This window comes from Bos indicus x Bos taurus, chromosome 3 (genome assembly GCF_003369695.1).
Source record: "Bos indicus x Bos taurus breed Angus x Brahman F1 hybrid chromosome 3, Bos_hybrid_MaternalHap_v2.0, whole genome shotgun sequence".
Taxonomy (NCBI): Eukaryota; Metazoa; Chordata; class Mammalia; order Artiodactyla; family Bovidae; genus Bos; species Bos indicus x Bos taurus.
In genome coordinates, this window is record NC_040078.1 from 112349911 (window position 1) to 112371137 (window position 21227).

A 21227-nucleotide genomic window follows, 5' to 3' on the forward strand; every position below is an offset into this window, starting at 1 on the left:
CAATAAAAACAAAGGAAATGGTGATACATAGATCAGCATCAGTCGACTCCTACAAAAACGACATTTAGCAAAAGAAACCGGACCAAAAAATAATACATATATGATTCTATTCGCATGAAGCTCTGCTACAAGCAAAACTCCTCTGTGTTTATAGAAATAGCACCACTGATTCCCTGGAGCATTGGGGCAGATCATACTGTTTGCAAAGGGACATGAGAGAACTTTCCGGGGCAATGGAAATAATCTGTATTCTGATTGTGGTAGTGGTTACACAGGTGTATACATCTGCCTAAATGCAAATTGTACCTAAAATCTGTGCATTTTATTGTATGTAAATTATTTCTCTAAGAATCTGAAATTAAAAAGAACTTCATAGGACTTCCCTGGTGGTCCAGTGTCTAAGACTCCACACTCCCAGTGAAGGGGCCCAGGTTCCATCCCTGGTCAGGAAACTGGATCCCACATGCTAGGCTGTTTCCTTCTGTTCCTGGTATAATCATAGTCATCATTGCTACAATTTATGGAGGCTATATGTTTCATGCTTTACATAGATTATTTAGTTTAATACTATAATATATAGTATATATAATATAATCTTAATATATAATGAAATAACAGTATCATATAATGTATAATATCATATCATATATAATCTTAATATATAATTACATAACATAACATATATATGTGTATATATGACATTTGGTATAATACAACAGCACTGTAAGGTACAAGTTATCTTTCTGGGTTGGCAATGGAGAAGCATTTGCACAGAAAGGCAGTAATTTGTTCAAGATCACATAGGCAGTAAGTGACAGAGATGGACTCTAAATCCAGGTGTTCAGTTCAGTCGCTCAGTCGTGTCCAACTCTTTGTGACCCCATTGACTGCAGGACGCCAGGCCTCCCTGTCCATCACCAATTCCCGGAGTTTACTCAAACTCATGTCCATTGAGTCGTTGATGCCATCCAGGCATCTCATCCTCTGTCGTCCCCTTCTCCTCCCGCCTTCAATCTTTCCCAGCATCAGAGTCTTTTCAAATGAGTCAGCTCTTTGCATCAGGTGACCAAAGTATTGAAGCGTCAGCTTCACATCAGTCCTTCCAATGAATATTCAGGACTGATTTCCTTCAGGATGGACTGATTGGATCTCCTTGCTGTCTAAGGGACTCTCAAGAGTCTTCTCCAACACTACAGTTCAAAAGCATCAATTATTCAGTGCTCAGCTTTCTTTATAGTCCAGCTCTCACATCCATACATGACTTCTGGAACAACCATAGCCTTGACTAGACTCAAAATCCCATGTGCTTACCTCCGCCCTATACTCTGTATAAATCAAATCCAGTTAACTCTTGGGTTTGAGGATGCCTTATTGTTGTCTGTATGTATGTATCATCCCCACATGTGAGTTAACAAGTGACTCCAGCCAACTGGCCAAGCCTGAGTCTCAGCAATGCAGTGGCACTGACACAGAATCAGAGACCAACTCACACCACGGAGCAGTATAAGGAGGGGTGTCGGAATTTTGCTTGATGTGCTCAAATGCCGGCTGGCTTTCCAGTGGTTGTCCTCTACCCCAGGGACGAGCCATTGTGTTGGCATTCGTTCCACCTCCATCCCACATACCTGGTATTTCTCTTTCTTTCTCCAAGTGCACTGCCCAACGAATGAGCTTCTGACGGATTCCACAGGTGTGATCCTGAGTCAGAGCTACCCTGGCAGCTATCCCCAGTTCCAGATCTGCTCTTGGCTGGTGAGAGTGGAGCCCGAATATAACATCTCCATCACAGTGGAGTACTTTCTCAGTGAGAAGCAGTATGATGAGTTTGAGATCTTTGATGGTAAGTAAATTAAATCGTTCCCCGCTGCAGACGGTACCGACTGGCTTAAACCCTAGGAATCTATGACACAGCCTTCCAGTTAGGACTTTCCAGATGTTCCACGCAAGGTCTTTCTCTACCACAGAAACTCCAGTACCATAAAAATTGATGAGTTATATGATCCGAACAATGGGGCTGCTGGTATTGCAACCTGGACCTTCTATAACACCCTCCCTTAAATTTAGCCACCACACAAAGCTGGCACCTTGAATGTTAGCCAGTAAATGGGTCATAGTGAAGAGTATGCAGCCTCCAAAACCCAAAGAAGTCTACCAAACACTGTGCTTCCTTCTTGGTGGTAGGAGGGTAAAGATGCAATAACCTGCTCTTTAATTTGGAGGAAATGTCTCAGCATGCCCTGGGCCATAGGACCCTAAAAAGTTCACTTGATTCTTTAGGATTTCTCTCTCACCCTCTGGAGTACCTGTGTCTTGCAAAGGCATCTGTACTGGTGGTTCCTTCTGGCACATCAGATCCAGTTAATACAATGTCATCCACATAGTAAATCAATAAGCTATGCTGCAGGAAGTCCAGATGGTCCACATATCTTCCTACTACATTATGACAGAGAAGGAGAATTAACATAGCTCTGGGGCAAGACACGGATGTATACTGTTGTTTATTTCATGTAAATGCAAATTGCTTACGATTCTCCTTTCTGGTGGGTATAGAAAAGAATTCCTTGCTAGATCAGTACCTGCATTCCATATAACCAAGGCGACAATAATCTACTCTAATGAGGCTGCTGTGTCTGGCATAGTTACTGCAGTTGAGGCTTCCATGGGGTTAAGTTTCGGAAATAAGACTCCATTTCTTACCAATTCTAGCCATATTTAACCCCGTTGTAACAAAGGAGCCTTGAGAGTCCTTTGGGTTCCAGGTAGCAGCATTGAATTCACATGCTCTGTATACAGAAGTCTTCTAAATATCCAGACATTCCCTTTTCTCCAATATTCAGTTATCTGAATTACTAGTGGTAGGTCTTTTGGGATAAAGACTTGGGGAATCAGCACTGTATACATGGGTGTTGTTTTGCAAGGACCTGTGTCATCAGGACCCAGCCTCTCCTTCAGCCAAAGTATTCTGGCTCAAGTCTCCAAATTATTCCAGTGATTGGAACTTTCTATGCCCTTTTGGTTATATATTCATGATCTGCTTCGTTCATATGTTCATTTGTTTTTGGCTCTCCATCTATCTTGCCCTGAGGAACATCACGTTCTGTGATCCATCTCCATTGAGCCTATAGATCAGGCCCTCCTGGTTGCCATCCCAACTTTGCTGCCCATTTTAGTAATCACCCCAGCCTTTCTCCTGATTGCTCAGTGCTTCCACCTGGCCTCTGCATTTAGACTCCTCTCCTTCCCATCAATACTGGGAAGCCCAGCTCTGAGACAGCATCTCCTCCCATCAGTTTCTGCCTACAGAGGATAGCTATTACTCAGGTTGTTGATGATGCTGGTCCTCACCCGCTCCGCAGTGCATTTCTTATTGCTTTAGGAAATGATGTGTCCCCCAGATCCTTCTGAAGGTCAGAGTCAGCTGGTGGGTGTTCTGGTCTAATACAGCAGACCCATCCCAGCATGCCACTTCTCTGAGCCATCTGACCCTTTCCGTCAGAGCTGGCACAGCAGTTCTGATGACTTTCCCGTGTGTAATACGGTCCATCACTTTTCCCACGCTCCCAAGCGCTGTCTCAGCCGCATATGAGAACTATCACTCAGGGCTCTTTGCAGGATAATAAATCCTGTGTTTTGCATTATCCAGCTTTGTACTCTGCAGCCCTTGAATCGGCCCTCTTGGAATGCACTTCCAGGCATTTAAGGTGGAAAAAAAAAAAAGAAGAGGGAGGCCCTTCTGGAAGAGCCCTGGGAAGGAATATTGGGGAGCTGTGTTATTTATGACACTGAGACCTGATGTTTCCTCTAGCTTTATTGCTATATATTCATTCATATTTTTTTTTCCTACCTGGCAGACCCTGAGCTGTTTTTTAATAGGCACAAGTAAGACGGTGAGGTAGAAAAAGTTCCCAGGTTGAAAACCAGCTCTTCCATTAACCAGCATCTTGACCTTGGGCAGGTCCCAGGATAGCAAATAGATGTCATCTCACCTGCCAACCACTCTGCTTTGGCAGGGACTTCTTCGATCCCTGCTTTAGGGTTCAGGAGGAAGATATCCTCGCGCAAGGCCTGTGGATGCGAGAGAGGAGTGGACAGACCAATGATGGTGCTGAGTTTCGGTCTCAAATCTTCACGTCTTCACTTGAGGAGGGGGAAATGGAAGGCGGTTACGTTTAAGGCATCAAGGTTAGTATCTCTGGTAACCGCAATAGTCTGTGATCCCGTGTCCACCATCTTCCCGCAGGGCCCTCGGGACAGAGTCCTCTGCTGAAAGCCCTCAGTGGGAATTACTCGGCCCCCCTGGTTGTCACCAGCTCAAGCAACTCCGTCTACCTGCGCTGGTCGTCTGACCATGCCTACAACCGGAAGGGCTTTAAGATTCGGTATTCAGGTGAGTGAAACATAAGGACTCATGGGAAGGGCCACAGCCCCTGAGCCCCTTAAGTTTCTCACCCAAAACAATAAGCCATGGGCCACATTCTCGACTGCGGTGTAGCTTCTCCACGAGCCTGGAGACCGGCAGCCTTTCTCCTCCACTGAGTCTCTCTCACCTATAGCTGCAGAGTATCCTTGACATCCCACCTCTCCTCTCTCTATACCTCCCCACTTTTAACCTTTCCTTCTTGCTGCTCCTACTGCCAACCTGTGTCTTTTAGACAAGTTTATCATATATGAGCTAATAATGCCTATAGGTGGTCCTGTCCCTAACACTGTTGAAATGTTAATAAAAGTCCCTTAAAACCAGAAAATCCTAAAGATGTGGGTCTCCAACTGGCAGATATTAGACAAGCAGCAAACAGTGGGCTGTATTCCCAGTCCAGGAGCCTCTCTTGTGCTCTGTGAGCCACGTCTCATAGGCAGAGTCAGATTGAGGGCCACGCCAGCTAACTATCTGCCAGGACACAAAACTATCCTTAGAAAGGTAATGAGGCAGAGAAAATCAAGGTTAACTGAACTCCCATCTGGGGATTACTGTCTATCATTGGAAAGAAAACTTGAAAAACTGCCTGCTGCCCATGTTGCAGGGTAGTGGGTCCATTGAGCTGCTGGCCCGTTCTGTGAGCTTGGGAGCAGAAATGAATTACCTAAGACCATAGCCAGTTCCACCAGGGGCTAGTCCTCTCACAGCACTCTTTCCCTGGCTGCATTTGGCCTGGAAGAAACTGAAAGTCGCTCATTCATGTCCAACTCTTTGTGACCCCATGGACAGTAGCCCATCAGGCTCCTCTGTCCATGGGATTCTCCAGGCAAGAATACTGGAGTAGCTTGCCATGCCCTCTTCCTCCAGGGGATCTTCCCCACCCAGGGATCACACCTGGGTCTCCCACATTGCAGGTAGATTCTTTACCATCTGAGCCATCAGGGAAGCTGCATTTGGCCTGTGTTCCAAACAAATGTTGAGCAAATTTTCAAAGAATATTGATTAAGAGGGATGTCAAAACGTAGCCTGAGTTGCCTCTTGTGTCTCAGTCCATCTCTTTGCGCAGGCTGCCCACTTGGAAGACCAGCTCAAACTTAGCTGGTCTAGCTTTATTGCTATATAAAGCTAGAAATCTTAAGAAACTCTTGAGTAGGGATGGCTCCAGGTGAGGGCCAACCAGGAAAGCTGAAGGGAGCCTGGGAAGAGGAGGAGCTTTACGTTCTCAGAGTCCATTTCCTCTGCAAAGTAGACCCCAATTCCTTTCCCCCCACATACACACAAGAGGGAGGGTGGCTTCACGCCCTTTAGCTAGTTGGGCTGCATCAGCCGCTACTTGAATGATTATTAAACAAGTCACTTAGCCTCTTCAGGTCTCAGTTCTTCTTGGTGGAAAAGAAACCTTAAGCTACTGTCAGGGGGATTCAGGCTGATTTCCTAGCAGCTACTAACACAAAAGAGAAATAAAGCAATTTAGTAGCATTTCACTGTGCCGATTGCTACCCCCTGAACTAGAAGTCATTAAGGAGTTGCCCTTGGCTTGATGTTTTTAAAGATTAATCACATGTTTGTGGGTAATGAGTCACTTATAATACATATGCCACTGCAGAAAGTAAATTAATTACATGGTGAAACAGTGAGTCCTTAATGGAAACACAGGAGAATCTTGTAATTTGCCCACGCCTCTATCACCGTGACTAAGTATATTTTATAACTGAGATTCTTGCTGGGGACTGAGGTAGACCTGTGGATCCCACATAAACAGGATGCAGTCGGCAAAGCAGAAGCAAAGGAGGGCATCTGCCTCGGAAGGGGAGGTTTGAGAACTTCAGTTTCACCAGCTGAGGGATGTAATCACGTAAGAGGCCAGCAGACACAGGAAGGGTCCTGGCATCTACGTCCTGACTTATCCCGCACCAGGGATGCTGAAAGCAGATGAACGGGCTTTTTCTTTGTGCTCCTTTGGTCAGCCCTCTTTCCTGGCCTCACAGAACTTCCCCCTGAGGCTCCCTGGCAGAGGTTTGTGTTGCAAGGTCTCTGAGGCTGGGGTCTTCGTCTATTCTCTTCACTGTCGTATTCCCAGCACTTAGAACAGCACCTGACATGTAAGAGACACTTGATGTCTGTCTGTTGGATAAATGAATGAAATAAATTGAAATTGTATGTCAAGGGGAAACGAGGACTGTGGGTTTCACGTCCTGGATTGCCACAACTCCCTCTCCCCCTCCAGCCCCCTACACAACAGAAAGCAGGACTCGGACCATTTACGGAGCACAGAGTGCCCTGCACCAGGCTAGGGGCTTTACAGACGAGATCCCATTTAAATTATCCCAAAACCTATGAGGAAGACATTGCCAATCCCAACGTTCAGGTGAGGAAAGTGGAGCTAAAAGAGCCTGAGAGATTTGTCTCACGTCACAGACCTGTGGAAAGTTGGGCAGTGGAACTCAAGCGCAGCCCTGACTCCAGAGGCCTCAGCCCTGCAGTCACATCTTTCTGAAACCAAGCACATCAGATTGTTTTCTGTGTCTTTTTGGGAGCTAGCAGGATTTGAGAGCCTGAACTTAGCTGCACAACCTGTGCTGCCTCCAGACCCAAAGGTGACCCAGGGCTTCATAGAACTGTTCCTTTTTTTCTTTCTTCTCTTGTTGTTCCTTTCCTTCTCCCCCTTTCTTTTCCTTCTCTTCCCTTCTCTTTTCCTTTCATTTATTTTCGTTTCTTTGGCTGTCCTAGATTGATTGACTGCTTTTCAGTATCGACGTCCTAACTAGCAGTTGACCTGGCAGTGGTGAAGATGGGAAGGAAGGGGAGAAGCAAGGCGGGGGGTGGAGGGTGGGGGGCTGCATGAAGAAGGGCCACCTCTGTCTTCCCGCTGCACACGGTCCCTGACCCTCATCTTGCCATGCAGCTCCCTACTGCAGCCTGCCCAGGGCTCCCCTCCATGGCTTCCTTCTGGGCCAGACCAGCACCCAGCCCGGAGGCTCCATCCACTTTGGCTGCAATGCCGGCTACCGCTTGGTGGGACACAGCATGGCCATTTGTACCCGGCACCCCCAGGGCTACCACCTGTGGAGTGAGGCCATTCCTCTCTGTCAAGGTAAGAAGCTGGTGGGAGAGAGGAGACTGGGTGCTTGGGTCCTACCCACAACTTGGGCTTGTCCCAGGACCAATCACTTCCAAATGTGGGATTACTCATGGATGATTAATTCATTCTTTCAGCAAACATGTACTGAGGATCCATAATGTCTGAAGCCCTAGAGATATACACATGTGTAAAACAAAGCCTCGGTGTTTTCGGAGCAGAGAAGGAGATGGTTGTTGTTGTGCAGTTGATAAGTCCTGTCCTCTTTGTGACCCCATGGACTACAGCATGCCAGGCTTCCCTGTCCTTCATTCTTCCCTGGGGTTTTCTCAGATTCACGTCCAGTGAGTCAGTGATGCCATCCAACCATCTCATCCTCCGTCGTCCCCTTCTCCTCCCACCTTCAATCTTTCCCAGCATCAGGGTCTTTTCCAGTGAGTCGGCTCTTCCCATCAAGTGGCCAGAGTATTGGAGCTTCACCTTCAGCATCCGTCCTTCCAATGAATATTCAGGACTGATTTCTTTAGGGAGATAGATATGTAGCACAGAAATGCAAGAAGGAAGGAAGTGCTGTATCAGGAGTGCAAACGGGGTTGGGGGAGCCCAGGGGTAAGAGGGGACCTACCTGCTCCTCGACAGCTAGGGAATTCCCATAAGAGGGGTCACTTGGGCTCATAGGACAAGAGAAGTCAAGAGCCAGGCACTGGCAAGGAAAGCTTTCTAGGCAACAGCAAGAGCATTTGCAAAGCCACAGACAACAAGAGAGATCACAAAATAGGCCACACAACTGACGGTGTCTGAAGCAGCGTGCCAGGTAGCAGAAGACGAGCTGCGGGGGGAGCAGAGTGAACAGTGACCACCGCCTGCGAAATCAGCAGTGATCAAGCGCCTGATACACTGACCACCACCTGCGAAATCAGCAGTGATCAAGCGCCTGATGCACACCAGGCAGTTCACATGCATTGCTTTCGGTCATTGGTGGAATTTCTTTTTCTTAAAGCAATATACATTCATACTAGAGATCTGAAGAAAAAAACTATAGATAATGCAAAAGAAAAGTATAAAAGACCTATAACCCCATCAATTGAAATCACCACTTTTAACATTTCCTTTGGTCTTTCATATATTATTGATAAAAATGGCATTATTGGTGGACAAAGCTCTCATATTTTGTTAGCATTTATTACATGATTAAATACACTTTGTTATCAATATTTGCAATGATCTGTAGCACTGTAGAAAAACTCACTTGTTCAAGTATCATCCTATTGTTGGTCATTTGAACTTCCATATTTTTTGCTGCTATAAACAGTGCTTCTGCTTAAATCCTTATAATTCTGTCCTTGGGGACATCCATATTTATCTCTTTAAAATAAATCCCCAGAAATGAGATTATTGAATCATACCTATATAAAGTCTACAGCTTTTGACACTCCTTGCTGCCCAGAAAGCTTTTCTTCTCTTATAATTCCACTGCAGCATGTGGTCTCTCCTCTCACATTCTCAGCATTGTGTACTGCATTATAAAAAAGAAAGAAAAATTTACCAGTCACCTTCACGGTCCCATCACTTCATGGCAAATAGATGAGGAAAAGGTGGAAACAGTGACATATTTTATTTTCCTGGGCTCCAGAATCACTGCAGACAGTGATTGCAACTATGAAATTAAAAGATGCTTGCTCCTTGGAAGGAAAGCTATGACAAACATAGATAGCATATGTTTGTCTCTGATTTTTCCCAGAAAGCAGAGACATTACTTTACCAACAAAGGTCTGTAGAGCCAAAGCTATGCTTTACCAAAGTACTCATGTGCAGGTATGAAAGTCGGACCATAAATAAGGCTGAGTGCTGAAGAATTGGTGCCTCCAAATTGTGGTGTTGAAGAAGACTCTTGAGAGTCCCTTGGACTGCAAGGAAATCAAACCAGTCAGTCCTAAAGAAAATCAACCCTGAATGTTCATTGGAAGGAGTGATACTGAAGCTGAAGCTCCAATACTTTGGCCACCTGATATGAAGAGCCAACTCATTAGGAAAGACACTGATACTGGGAAAGATTGAAGGCAAAAGGAGAAGGGGGCAGCAGAGGATGAGATGATGAGATAGCATCACTGACTCAATGGACATGAATCAGAAAACTCCAGGAGATAACGAAGGACAAGGAAGCCTGGCGTGCTGCCGTCCATGGGGTTACAAAGAGTAGGACACGATTTAGTGACTGAACAACAACTTGTTGATGCTAGGAGAATGTTGCTCTTTATTGAGCAAAGGGGAGGTTTCACTGATGCATAGGGCAGATCACTGTGCACGCTAATGGGGAGGGAGAGAGGAAGCCAAAGGGCTGAGAAAATTTTTAAGTTTTTCTTGTCATAAAATATGAATTTTATTTCACAACTTAAAAGTTGAGAATTGTGTTTTATACAGCAGACTTAGGCTCAGAAGACAGCCTTTCAGATAGCTCTGAGGGACTGTTCTGAAGAGGCAAGGGAGGAGCCAGGATATATATGAGTTTTTGCAATAAAAACCAGGTAGTCAGAACATCAAAAGATTACTGTTAATTAAAGAAAAGCAAGCACCTCAGGTTAATAAGTTTAGTGTTCTTTAATATATGTGCATGCTCGGTTGCATCTGACTCTTTGTGACCCATGGACTGTAGCCTGCCAGACTCCTCTGTCCATGGAATTTTCCAAGCAAGAATACATGAATGGGTTGCCATTTCCTATTCCAGGGTATCTCCCTGACCCAGGGATTGCACCTGCCTCTTGTGTCTCCTGCGTTGGCAGGTGGAGGAAGCCCTTCTATATATGGGAAGATGCAGAAGTCAGGGCTCATTGAAGTCATTCCTTTGATATGCACCTTAGCTATCTAGGGCCAGCATCCTCTTCTTTCCCATCCTGAATCCCCTCAAGGTGCACTGCTGGGGTGGCTGCAGGGGCAGAGGAGTCAGCCTATTTGTCTCCATCATGATTTTCCTCAGAGCCCACCCCTGGGGGTGACTGTAGTGGTGGAGGAGTGGATGACTTGAGGGCTGCAACATCCTGTGTTTCCTGATATATGGCAGGCAGCCATACCTTTGTCTCCAGTTGCCACTCCTTTTTAATGCTTATTTTGTTGATGGTGTTTTTAACTTAAAAGGGCCCTTCCTTGCTCACTTTCAGCTTGCTCTCTTTTCAAAGCACTCTTCTCATTTTATTGTATGTCACCTTGACTTTCTCAATAGCTCTCTAGGGCCAGCATCCTGTTCTTTCCCATCATGGATCCCCTCACGGTGCACTGCTGGGGAGGCTGCAGTGGCTGAGGGGGCGGCCCATTGCTCTCCATCCTGAGCTCCCTCTAGAGCATCTGATCCTGCTAATCAGGGGTTTAAAGACTGTAAGTCTTCTGTTACCCGAGTTAGCTCTCTTTCCTAAAGGAGCCTTTTCTATTATTAGTCTTATCTTTGTTTATCTCTTTCACGCTGCTGGTTTTCTTCATATGTATAGTGGTCTTTGCTCATATTTTAAAGGCAAGGTTGATTTTTCCAGACAAAGATGTGGGTTACCTTTGTTATTATTATATACAGCCATCCTTGCCTGCTAGGTCTCTCCCATGAGTAAGAAGTTGAATTGAAAGCACTAGGTGGCATTTCATGGTGGCTCCAAGGAGCTCTGATTCTTCATGTCTCTGCAGACAGAATTTGGCAAGAGGCAAAGTGATAGATAAGAAGTGACTTATTAGAATAGCACGCTCATGAGGCTTACAAGCAGGCAGGTGAGAGGATGCCATGCCCCAAGAACTTAGTGAGCTACAGTTTTATAATGAAAGGGAAAGTGGGGAGGGGGAGAAGATCACCTTCTTCCTCATTCTTGAGTAGATGTCACGTTTCCATCATCAGCTCTTCCTCCGTGGTGAGCAGGGGAGTTTTTTCGTCCTTATATGTTCAAGCCGGGACTGTCATGGCACAATGGAAAGGAGCAAAAAGGCACTCATCTATACTAAAAATGGTAAATCATCTCAGGCTGTAGTATAATGCCGCCTTTTCTTTATATTTTTGTTTTAGTGTGCCCAGAGGAGCATAGTCTTGGAATCACTTAACTTCCTGAGCTCACTGGGCAGGATGTGGGTCTCATGCCTCCAGTTGTATTATTTGGGGGCATGCCTTATGCTTCTGTTGCATGGGTTTTTTGCTAAGCAAGCCCACTTGGTTTTGTGGATAAGCAAACCTGCTTTCTCGAGTGATCACTAACTTATAGGAGCCGCCCATGTGTTTTTCTTTACTTACAGTCCTCCAGTGGGATTAACCATTTAATCACCTACTTAGTCCCTGAACTGAACTGAACTGAGTCCCTTTTGTTGCTGTTGTTCAGTCGCTAAGCCGTGTCTGACTCTTTGCAACCCCATGGACTGCAGCACGCCAGGCTTCCCTGTCCTTCACTATCTCCCGGAGTTTACTCAGTCTCGGGTCCATTCAGTCAGTGATGCCATCCAACCATCTTATCCTCTGTTGCCCCCTTCTCCTTCTGCCCTCAATCATTCTCAGCCTCAGGGTCTTTTACAGTAAGTTGGCTCTTCACATCAGGTGGCCAAAGTATAGGAGTTTCAGCTTAAGCATCAGTCCTTCCAGGGAATATTCAGGGTCGATTTCCTTTAGGATGGACTGGTTTAATCTCCTTGCAGTCCTAGGGACTCTCAAGAGTCTTCTCCAGTGCCACAGTTTGAAAGTATTGGTTCTTTGGTACGCAGCCTTTTTTATGGTCCAACTCTCAATCCATACGCAGGGCTGGAAAAACCACAGCTTTGACGATATGGACCTTTGTCAGCAAAGTGATGTTCAATACTTTTCAATACTCTATGTTTGTCATAGCTTTTCTCCCAAGGAGCAATCATATTTTAATTTCATGGCTACAATCACTGTCTGCAGAAAATAAAGACATATAATCTGTCACTACTTCCACTTTTTCCCCATCTATTTGCCATTGAGTTGATGGGACCAGATGCCATGATCTTAGTTTTTTGAATGTTGAGTTTTAAGCCTGCCTTTTCACTCTTTTCTTTCACCCTCATCAAGAGGCTTCTAGTTCCTCTCTGTTTTCTGTCATTAAAGTAGTATCATCTACACATCTGAGGTTGTTTATATTTCTCCCAGCAGTCTTGATTCCAGCTTGTGAGTCATCCAGCCTAGCATTTCACATGATATACTCTGCACATAAGTTAATTAAGTAGGGTAACAATATACCTTGTCATAGACTATATGAGCCTAGTTGTATTCCTTTCCCAATTTTGAAACAGTGCATTGTTCCATGTCTGGTTCTAACTGTTGCTTCTTGACCCGCATGTAGATTTCTCAGGAGCAGGTGAGGTGGTCTGGTATTCCCATCTCTCTAAGAATTTTCCACAGTTTGTTGTGATCCACACAGTCAAAGGCTTTTAGCATAGTCAATGTCTCTTTACTCTGTCCCTATCAAACTGAGTATATGGCAGAGATAAGCAGGCAGAGGGTCAGCCTTGAGGGTGGGAGCCTTTATATCTAAGAATTAAAAGAGCTTACTCTGGGATACCTGCTCCTACTTGAGCATCCCCAATTCTCTCAAAGGGATTCTTTTCTTTTTCTTCCTTCCTTCCTTTCTTTTTGTTTTCTTGAAAGTGAAGTCGCTCAGTCGTGTCCGACTCTTCGCAGCCCCATGGACTGTAGCCTACCAGGCTCCTCCGTCCATGGGATTTTCCAGGCAAGAATACTGGAGTGGGTTGCCATTTCCTTCTCCAGGGGATCTTCCCAACCCAGCGATCAAACCTGGGTCTCCTGCATTGTAGGAAAACGCTTTACCATCTGAGCCACAGTTTGGAAAATGGCTGCCTGGCTGCCTCTCCACTGTATTTGTGTGGAGGGATGGAAAATTGGTCTCACCTCATAGGTCCCTTCTGTATATATTTTGTGCTGCAGCTTCTCAACTCCATTTAATCCATCGACGCATTTCTATCTGCATTTCATCTTCCAAAGTTTCTTTTTCCATCTCCTCTGCTGATTATCTTCCCATTTCTTCTTTGTTATGAGGCTTTTCCCTTTTATTAGTCTTTACTATCATTCTACTAGGGCCTCAAGGGAGAGGGAAAATAAAAATATGTTCTCAGAACACCATCTTGAAGCAGACAGGCTCATGACATTTTTCTCCTCTGCCAGCTCTTTCCTGTGGGCTTCCTGAGGCCCCCAAGAATGGAATGGTGTTTGGCAAAGAGTACACAGTGGGGACCAAGGCTGTATACAGCTGCAGTGAAGGCTACCATCTCCAGGCAGGTGCTGAAGCCACAACAGAGTGTCTGGAGACAGGCCTGTGGAGCAATCGCAATGTACCCCCCCAGTGTGTCCGTGAGTCCTTTGGGTAGGGGAGGCGGGTATGTCGGGGGGACTGGGTAAGCAGCTGAAAAGATTCCTGCAAGGAGTGAGCGAAATAGGAAAAACATGCCCTGAGAGGCTGGGACTCAGATCTGAGACAAGTGGATATCTCCATCTACCAACTTGGGTTCCATTTGAAATTGCTTCAAAACATTGATAGACCACTGTTCTCTGAGATGTATCCATAAACCATCACAGAACCTCAGGATGACTGGTCCACTTACTCTTAGATGTAAAAAGTATTAGAAAATCAACGTGAATGTCCTTTGATCACAAGACTCTAAAACAACAGAACGAGTGAGTGATAGTCACTCAGTCGTGTCCGACTCTTTGTGACCCCATGGACTGTAGCCTGCCAGACTCCTCTGTCCATGGACTTCTCCAGGCAAGAATATTGGAGTGGGTTGCCATTTCCTTCTCCAAAACAACAGAGGTACTGTTCAATTTGAAGGCCAGTGGGCAGCCTAATGGGCTATATCCAGTCTGATGATACAAGGTTTTTTGTTTTGGTTTTGGTTTGGCTCTTCGGCCTGTGCAGTGCTTTATAAAAATATTTTGTAACCTTATGGCCAATCCATGTTGATGTATGGTGAAAAGCATCACAATATTGCAATTACCCTATGATTAAAAATAAAATAAATAGTTTGAATTTCTTTCTAACATTTTTAAGTCAGAAGACTTTTACACAAAAATCCTATTTCTAGCTTCCCTTGGAAGAGGTAGATCTGACCACCTGGAATTTGCAGTCTCACATCCACAATCAAAACCAACACAGTGCCACCTCCCCCCTATTTTTTTTTTAATTTGGCAGATCTGCCACCCCAGTCGTGTGCCACATTCCCCACCCAGCTCACTTCATTCATAGACCACATCTGCCTGGGGACTGAATGTTCTGAGAGTCATCAGGACTGCATTATGGTCCCCCACTCCCCAACGCTGGGCTCTCGCCAGTGTCGTCCGTAATTAATGAATGAATCCTCCTTTCTGCTTTGTACCTCCCCAGCTGTGACCTGTCCTGACATCAGCAGCGTTAGTGTGGAACATGGTCGATGGAGGCTCATCTTCGAGACACAGTACCAGTTCCAGGCCCAGCTGATGCTCATCTGCGACCCTGGCTACTACTACACCGGCCAAAGGGTCATCCACTGCCAGGCCAATGGCAAATGGAGCCTTGACAACTCTATGCCCACCTGCCAAAGTAAGCCCAGGAGGAAAGGGTGGGCAAGTTTGGCACAGTGCCTCCAACTCCAACTGTCTCATAACATGGGCTGAATTGGGGAGGGGGAAGAGTGGGGTATAGCCAGGGATTGCAGTGAACCTCTTTTTGAACACTCACCTAGAACCAGGAGCTGGGGAGAGGCCTACTCCTTTAAGGAAGCACTTCTCAGCATCTTGTCATCTTATTAAAAAGCTGCCTCTGTCCAGGTGAGCATCCACTAATTCATTTATTCAACCTTCATGCCAGGTAGTATAGAGGTATGAGGATAAAAGCTTGTGGTTCCTGCCCACCAGGAGCTTAGAGTCTACTGGAGAGGCAGACAAATAAAGAAGCAAGGATACCAAAGTGTGATGAGACCTATAATGGAAGTGTGTGTAGGGGGAATGAACAGAGTGCAAGTGTGCCTAAGTGTGCACCTAAGTGTGCCTGTGTCTCCTTCTCCATTGTGCCTTGCTTTTCTTTGGTTCTTTGAGATAGTTTCAGAGGTCACAGTCTCTGGGAAGCGACTCTAAGATGGAGATTTGTTAGGCAGTGCTCTTGGGATCACCATCTGAGGAAGGGAAGGAGAGGGAAGGAGGAGAGGGGAAGAGGAAAGGAATGGGAAGGGGAGGGGAGGAAGTAGGACTGAGGAGATGGAGAAGGTGGCCTCTGATGATGATGGTGATGCTTCAGCTGACCCAGCTAAGAGCTCTGAATCTGGGCAGCCCTTCAGAATTGCCACAAGTTAAGGCAGGGGGCTTTATACCTCCACACTTACCAAACCCTGGGTTCCAGCTGCCCAAGGAAGAGAGCATGACCTTAGATGTGAGGACTCTTTAACCAAGGCCATCTGAAGAGGGCTCACAACAAATGGATGTTTGCCAGCAGCTACAATCTGGGGAAAGAAGCCCTTCAGTCCTCAAGGGGGCTCTGAGTGGGTCAGCACAGCGCCCACCCATAGGGATATACTGATGCTATTTACTCAGTCAGAAGGGTGTGTTAGAGGAAGTAAATGTTTGTGAAGGGACGGAAGGACATCACTTGTCAGTGCTCAAGGGCATCTTTGAGACTGGGTGTGAGGAGTGGAATCTTCCCAACACCCATGACGCGAGACACTGTGGCCTTTGTTCGCCCAAGCGCAGACTCGGCCGTGTACTCTGACCGAGTAGAGGTCACAAGCGCGGGCCGGCTTCATTACAAGCAGGGGCTTAGGTCTCAGTGCAGCCAGTGGTGTCTGCAGCGCTCTGTGGAGCAGGACTGTGAGGCTGCTGCTCGGCTCAGCAGAGAGGACAGGGGGAGCGCCCGCTGCCCGCGCTGGACACCGAGGAGCGCACCACAGATCTGGACATTTTAAAAGCTCCTCAGGGGGTGCTTCTGGTGACAGCCCTGTTGAGAATCTTGGGTGCAGTGTAACAGCACAGCAGTCACCATGGTGACCCACATTCTGGTCATGAGTCCTGTTAGAGTAGGTTGAACCCATCTTCCTTTTGTCACTATTCTTGCTAATGAGACGCAGCACATGACCCGTCTCTCGGGACTGGCTTCCTGAGCATTCTGTGGTCTTTGTAGTCATCTCCTGTGGAGAGCTCCCCGTCCCGCCCAATGGGCATCGCATCGGAACCCTGTCTGTCTATGGGGCAACAGCCATCTTCTCCTGCAACTCCGGGTACACGCTGGTGGGCTCCAGGGTGCGGGAGTGCATGGCCAACGGGCTCTGGAGTGGCTCTGAAGTCCGCTGCCTGGGTAAGTGACCACCCCGGGGCCTCTCCTGTCCATTTTTCCCTCTCCAGTACAAGTTAGGTCTTTCCAAAGCTGAATCCCAATTTTTGAACAGTACTATTTTACCTATGGTCATAAAATGCTTAATCTAAACTCTAGCTATTGGGTTTATCAGTTCAGTTCAGTCACTCAGTCGTGTCTGACTCTTTGCAACCCCATGAACCACAGCACGCCAGACTCCCCTGTCCATCGCCACCTCTCAGAGTCTATCCAAACTCATGTCCATTGAGTTGGTGATGCCATCCAACCATCTCATCCTCTATCGTCCCCTTCTCCTCCTGCCCTCAGTCTTTTCCAGCATCAGGGTCTTTTCAAATGACTCAGATACTATTTACCACAACCAAAATGTTGAACTAGCTTCCCTTGGAGCATCCAAAAGAATGAGAAGAACTTCAGGTCTGATGAGACAAACCACTGAGGGGCTTTCATTCTGATCAAAAAAGATACTCCCTTAGTATCTAAGTAAAAAAGATACTTAGAGGCTCTGTATGATGGGTGAAATTCCAGTCTTTACATCCAGGGAAACTTACAGAGACACATCCCTGCAACACATCTAAAATACCATTTATATTATATATTAGCAAATTTTTGGAGAAGAAAATGGCAACCCACTCCAGTATTCTTGCCAGGAGAATCCCATGGACAGAGGAGTCTGGCGGACTACAATCCATGGGGTCACAAAGAGTCAGACATGACTGAGCGACTACACGCACAGCACATTTTACATATATAAATATTTTACAAAAATACAATGTTATATGTGCTATATTATATAATATATAAGTATTTTTTGCCATTAGCTCATTTCATGACAAAAATACGTCAATTTGGACAAAAGCATAAAAACTTACCAGCTTACAAAAGTCAAAGTTGCCATTTCTCCCATGGGCAGTCCATTCCCTGCCTCAACCTTAGATGCTAAAGTTGTCTCTTCTCTTACTACTTTCTGGATCCTGCAAAGCCAAAGGAGGGTCCCAGCTACACAGACCCAGCAACATAGATTGGATGGTCTGTTCTCAAGTGAACAGCTCTGTGTGAAGTGAACGCCCTCCCTCTATCTCAGGACTCTGTTAGAGACACAGGCATGAGTTATGTCTACACAGAACCAAACAAACGCTAGTGGAAACACTAGGAATATACTCCACCCAAATCCCATTTACTGAAAATAACTCAGCTAGGTTTATATTGTCTGTGTTCCTTGCCACTCAAGGAGAAAGAAGGATGAATTTAACCAAGCCACCTGTCCTCACTTGGTAATTTTCAACACAATCAAGCTTTGAGTGCCTTAGTGTAGGCCATAGTGCCCTCCGTACAGTAGATGCTCTAGAAATGCTGGTTGATGAAAAAAAGAGGGGGTGATCCCAGAGGCAGGGCCATAAGAGTGATCATTTTTCACCCATGAACAGACCCAGTAACTAAAGTTCAAGACGGCCATCTATTTAGAGTGCAACCTTGGGATTTGTTTTTAATGTCCAGCTCTTTTCTGGGCTTAAAAAAATTTTTTTAATTGGAGTATAACTGCTTTACAATATTGTCTTTCTGCTGTACAACAGTGTGAATCAGCTATATGCATACTTGGGATGTGAGATTGCCAAATCTTCCCTGGTAGCTCAGTTGGTAAAGAATCTGCCTGCAGTGCAGGAGACCCCAGTTCGATTCCTGGGGCAGGAAGATACACTGGAGAAGGGATAGGCTACCCACTCCAGTATTCTTAGGCTTCCCTTGTGGCTCAGCTGGTAAAGAATCTGCCTGCAGTGTGAAAGACCTGGGTTTGATTCCTGGGTTGGAAAGATCCCCTGGAGAAGAGAAAGGGAAAATGCTCCAGTATTCTGGCCTGGAGAATGCCATGGACTGTATGGCCCATGGGGTTGCAAAGAGTCCGACACAACTGAGCAACTTTCACTTTTCACTTTTAATCTTCAACACTATTTCTATCATGTCTAGGATTCCTGAAGTCACTCCTGGATGCCACTGTCAGGGGGAGGAGGGAAAAACGTGGTCCTTTTCCCCATCGTGCCTGACTCCCCCTCCCCCGACCAAGCCTCCCCTCATTTTCTGTATGCTCCCGTGCAATTTACTCTCTCTTCCCACATCTCACCAAAGCCGGACACTGCGGGACCCCTGAGCCCATCGTCAACGGGCACATCAACGGGGAGAACTTCAGCTACCGGGGCAGCGTGGTGTACCAGTGCAATGCTGGCTTCCGCCTCATCGGCATGTCCGTGCGCATCTGCCAGCAGGATCATCACTGGTCGGGCAAGACCCCTTTCTGTGTGCGTAAGTATGGTACCCACTCTCCCTAGTCACCAGCTCAGGTGCAAAATGGACTTCCCCTTGCATTGTCTCTATTAGGTTAACTGGAGGATTTTCTGTATTTTGTTCATGTTTTTCAAAGACAATCATTAACATCTATGTTTTCAGCTTTATGCATCATTATTACTTCCACCTCTATTATTTTCTTCCTTGCAATTAACTTTTTGGTTCACTTTTTTGCTTGTGAATTAGAAATCTTGTTCGTTTATTTTCAGTCTTTTATTTTTATTGATTATTATGGATATAAGTATGCAAGGCTATAAAATTTCTTCTGATCACTGCTCTAATTATATCACACAGATTATAAAAATGAGTGTTTTATTATGTCTCAGAAATTCTCTCCTTTTGATATTAATTTCCGCTTTCACTTAGAAGTTTCTTTAAATAAAAGTGTGTGGTTTTTATTTCCAGATGGAAGGGTGTTTTGACTTTTACTTTGGTATTCATTTCTAATTTATTGCACTGTATACAATATTTCTGCTTCATGGAATTTACTGATGCTTCCTTTATGACCTAATATCTGATCAATTGTTATGACTGTTCCATGTGCATTAGTGTGTAAAGTTTTATATATAATCATAAGATATGCCTTATTGATTTTGTTGTTCATGTCTTAATGTTTGCTTACTTATTTTTTTCTACTTGACCTGTTTTGTTCTAAGAGGTGTGTTTTAAAGTTTCATATTATTCAGTCAGTTCAGTCGCTCAGTCGTGTCTGACTCTTTGTGACCCCATGGACTGCAGCACGCCAGGCTTCCCTGTCCATCACCAACTCCCAGAGCCTGCTCTAACTCATGCCCATCGCGTCGGAGATGCCATCCAACTATCTCATCCTCTGTCGTCCCCTTCTCCTCCCCACCTTCAATCTTTCCCAACATCAGGGTCTTTTCCAATGAGTGGCCAAAGTATTGGAGTTTCAGCTTCAGCATCAGTCCTTCAGGTGAATATTTAGGACTGATTTCCTTTAGGATGGACTGATTGGATCTTCTTGCAGTCCAAAGGACTCTCAAGAGTCTTCTCCAACACCACAGTTCGAAAGCATCAGTTCTTCAGCTTTTTTATGGTCCAGCTCTCACATCCATACATGACCACTGGAAAAACCATAGCTCTGACTAGGTGGACCTTTGTTGGCAAAGTAATGTCTCTGCTTTTTAATATGCTATCTAGGTTGGTCATAGCTTTTCTTCCTAGGAGCAAGCAAGTTTCATGGCTGCAATCACCATCTGCAGTGATTTTGGAGCCCAGAAAAATAAAGTCTGTCACTGTTCCCAATTTTTCCCCATCTATTTGCCATGAAATGATGGGACTGGATGCCATGATCTTAGGTTTCTGAATGTTGAGTTTTAAGCCAACTTTTTCACTCCCATCTTTCACTTTCGTCAAGAGACTCTTTAGTTCTTCACTTTCTGCCATAAGGGTGGTTATCATCTGCATATTCGAGGTTATTGATATTTCTCCCAGAAGTCTTTATCCCAGCTTTTGCTTCATCTAGCCCAGCATTTCACATGATGTACTCTGCATACAAGTTTATTAAGCAGGGTGACAATATCACGTACTCCTTGACGTATTCCTTTTCTGATTTGGAACCAGTCTATTGTTCCATGTCTGGTTTTAACTGTTGCTTCTTGACCTGCATACAGATTTCTCAGGAGGCAGGTAAGGTGGTTAGATATTCCCATCTCTTTCAGAATTTTCCAGTTTGTTGTGATCCACACAGTAGGTTTGGCATAGTTAATAAAGCAGAAGTCTATGTTTTTCTGGAACTCTCTTGCTTTTTTGATGATCCAACAGATGTTGGCAATTTGATCTCTGGTTCCTCTGCCTTTTCTAAATCCAGCTTAAACATCTGGAAGTTCACAGTTCACATACTGTTGAAGCCATAGTTCACATACTGTTGAAGCCTGGCTTCATATTACTGTTCTTCTATTTACTTTTCCTTGTATTTCCCATAGTTTGTGTTACATAAGGATAATTGCCATGTTACTTGGCATATAGATATTCATAACTGTTACACTGAAAATTGTGGGTTTAGCCTTTAAAAATGTCTTCATTATCACTTTAATATTTTCTAGTG

General features: G+C 45.3%; 1 protein-coding gene across 4 annotated transcripts in view; it reads left to right on the forward strand.

The window, feature by feature from the left end:
- Positions 1–21227, forward strand: part of CSMD2 (CUB and Sushi multiple domains 2) — a 689612-nt gene that overhangs the window by 613684 nt on the left and 54701 nt on the right. For 3 of the 4 annotated variants that reach the window (XM_027537922.1, XM_027537923.1, XM_027537924.1), the window contains 7 exons: positions 1652–1840; positions 4241–4387; positions 7323–7511; positions 13651–13836; positions 14867–15061; positions 16631–16804; positions 18944–19117. In XM_027537922.1, coding sequence (XP_027393723.1) covers positions 1652–1840; positions 4241–4387; positions 7323–7511; positions 13651–13836; positions 14867–15061; positions 16631–16804; positions 18944–19117 — 1254 coding nt within the window. The remainder of the gene's footprint in view (positions 1–1651; positions 1841–4240; positions 4388–7322; positions 7512–13650; positions 13837–14866; positions 15062–16630; positions 16805–18943; positions 19118–21227) is intronic. The other variant, XM_027537925.1, reaches the window with a different exon arrangement.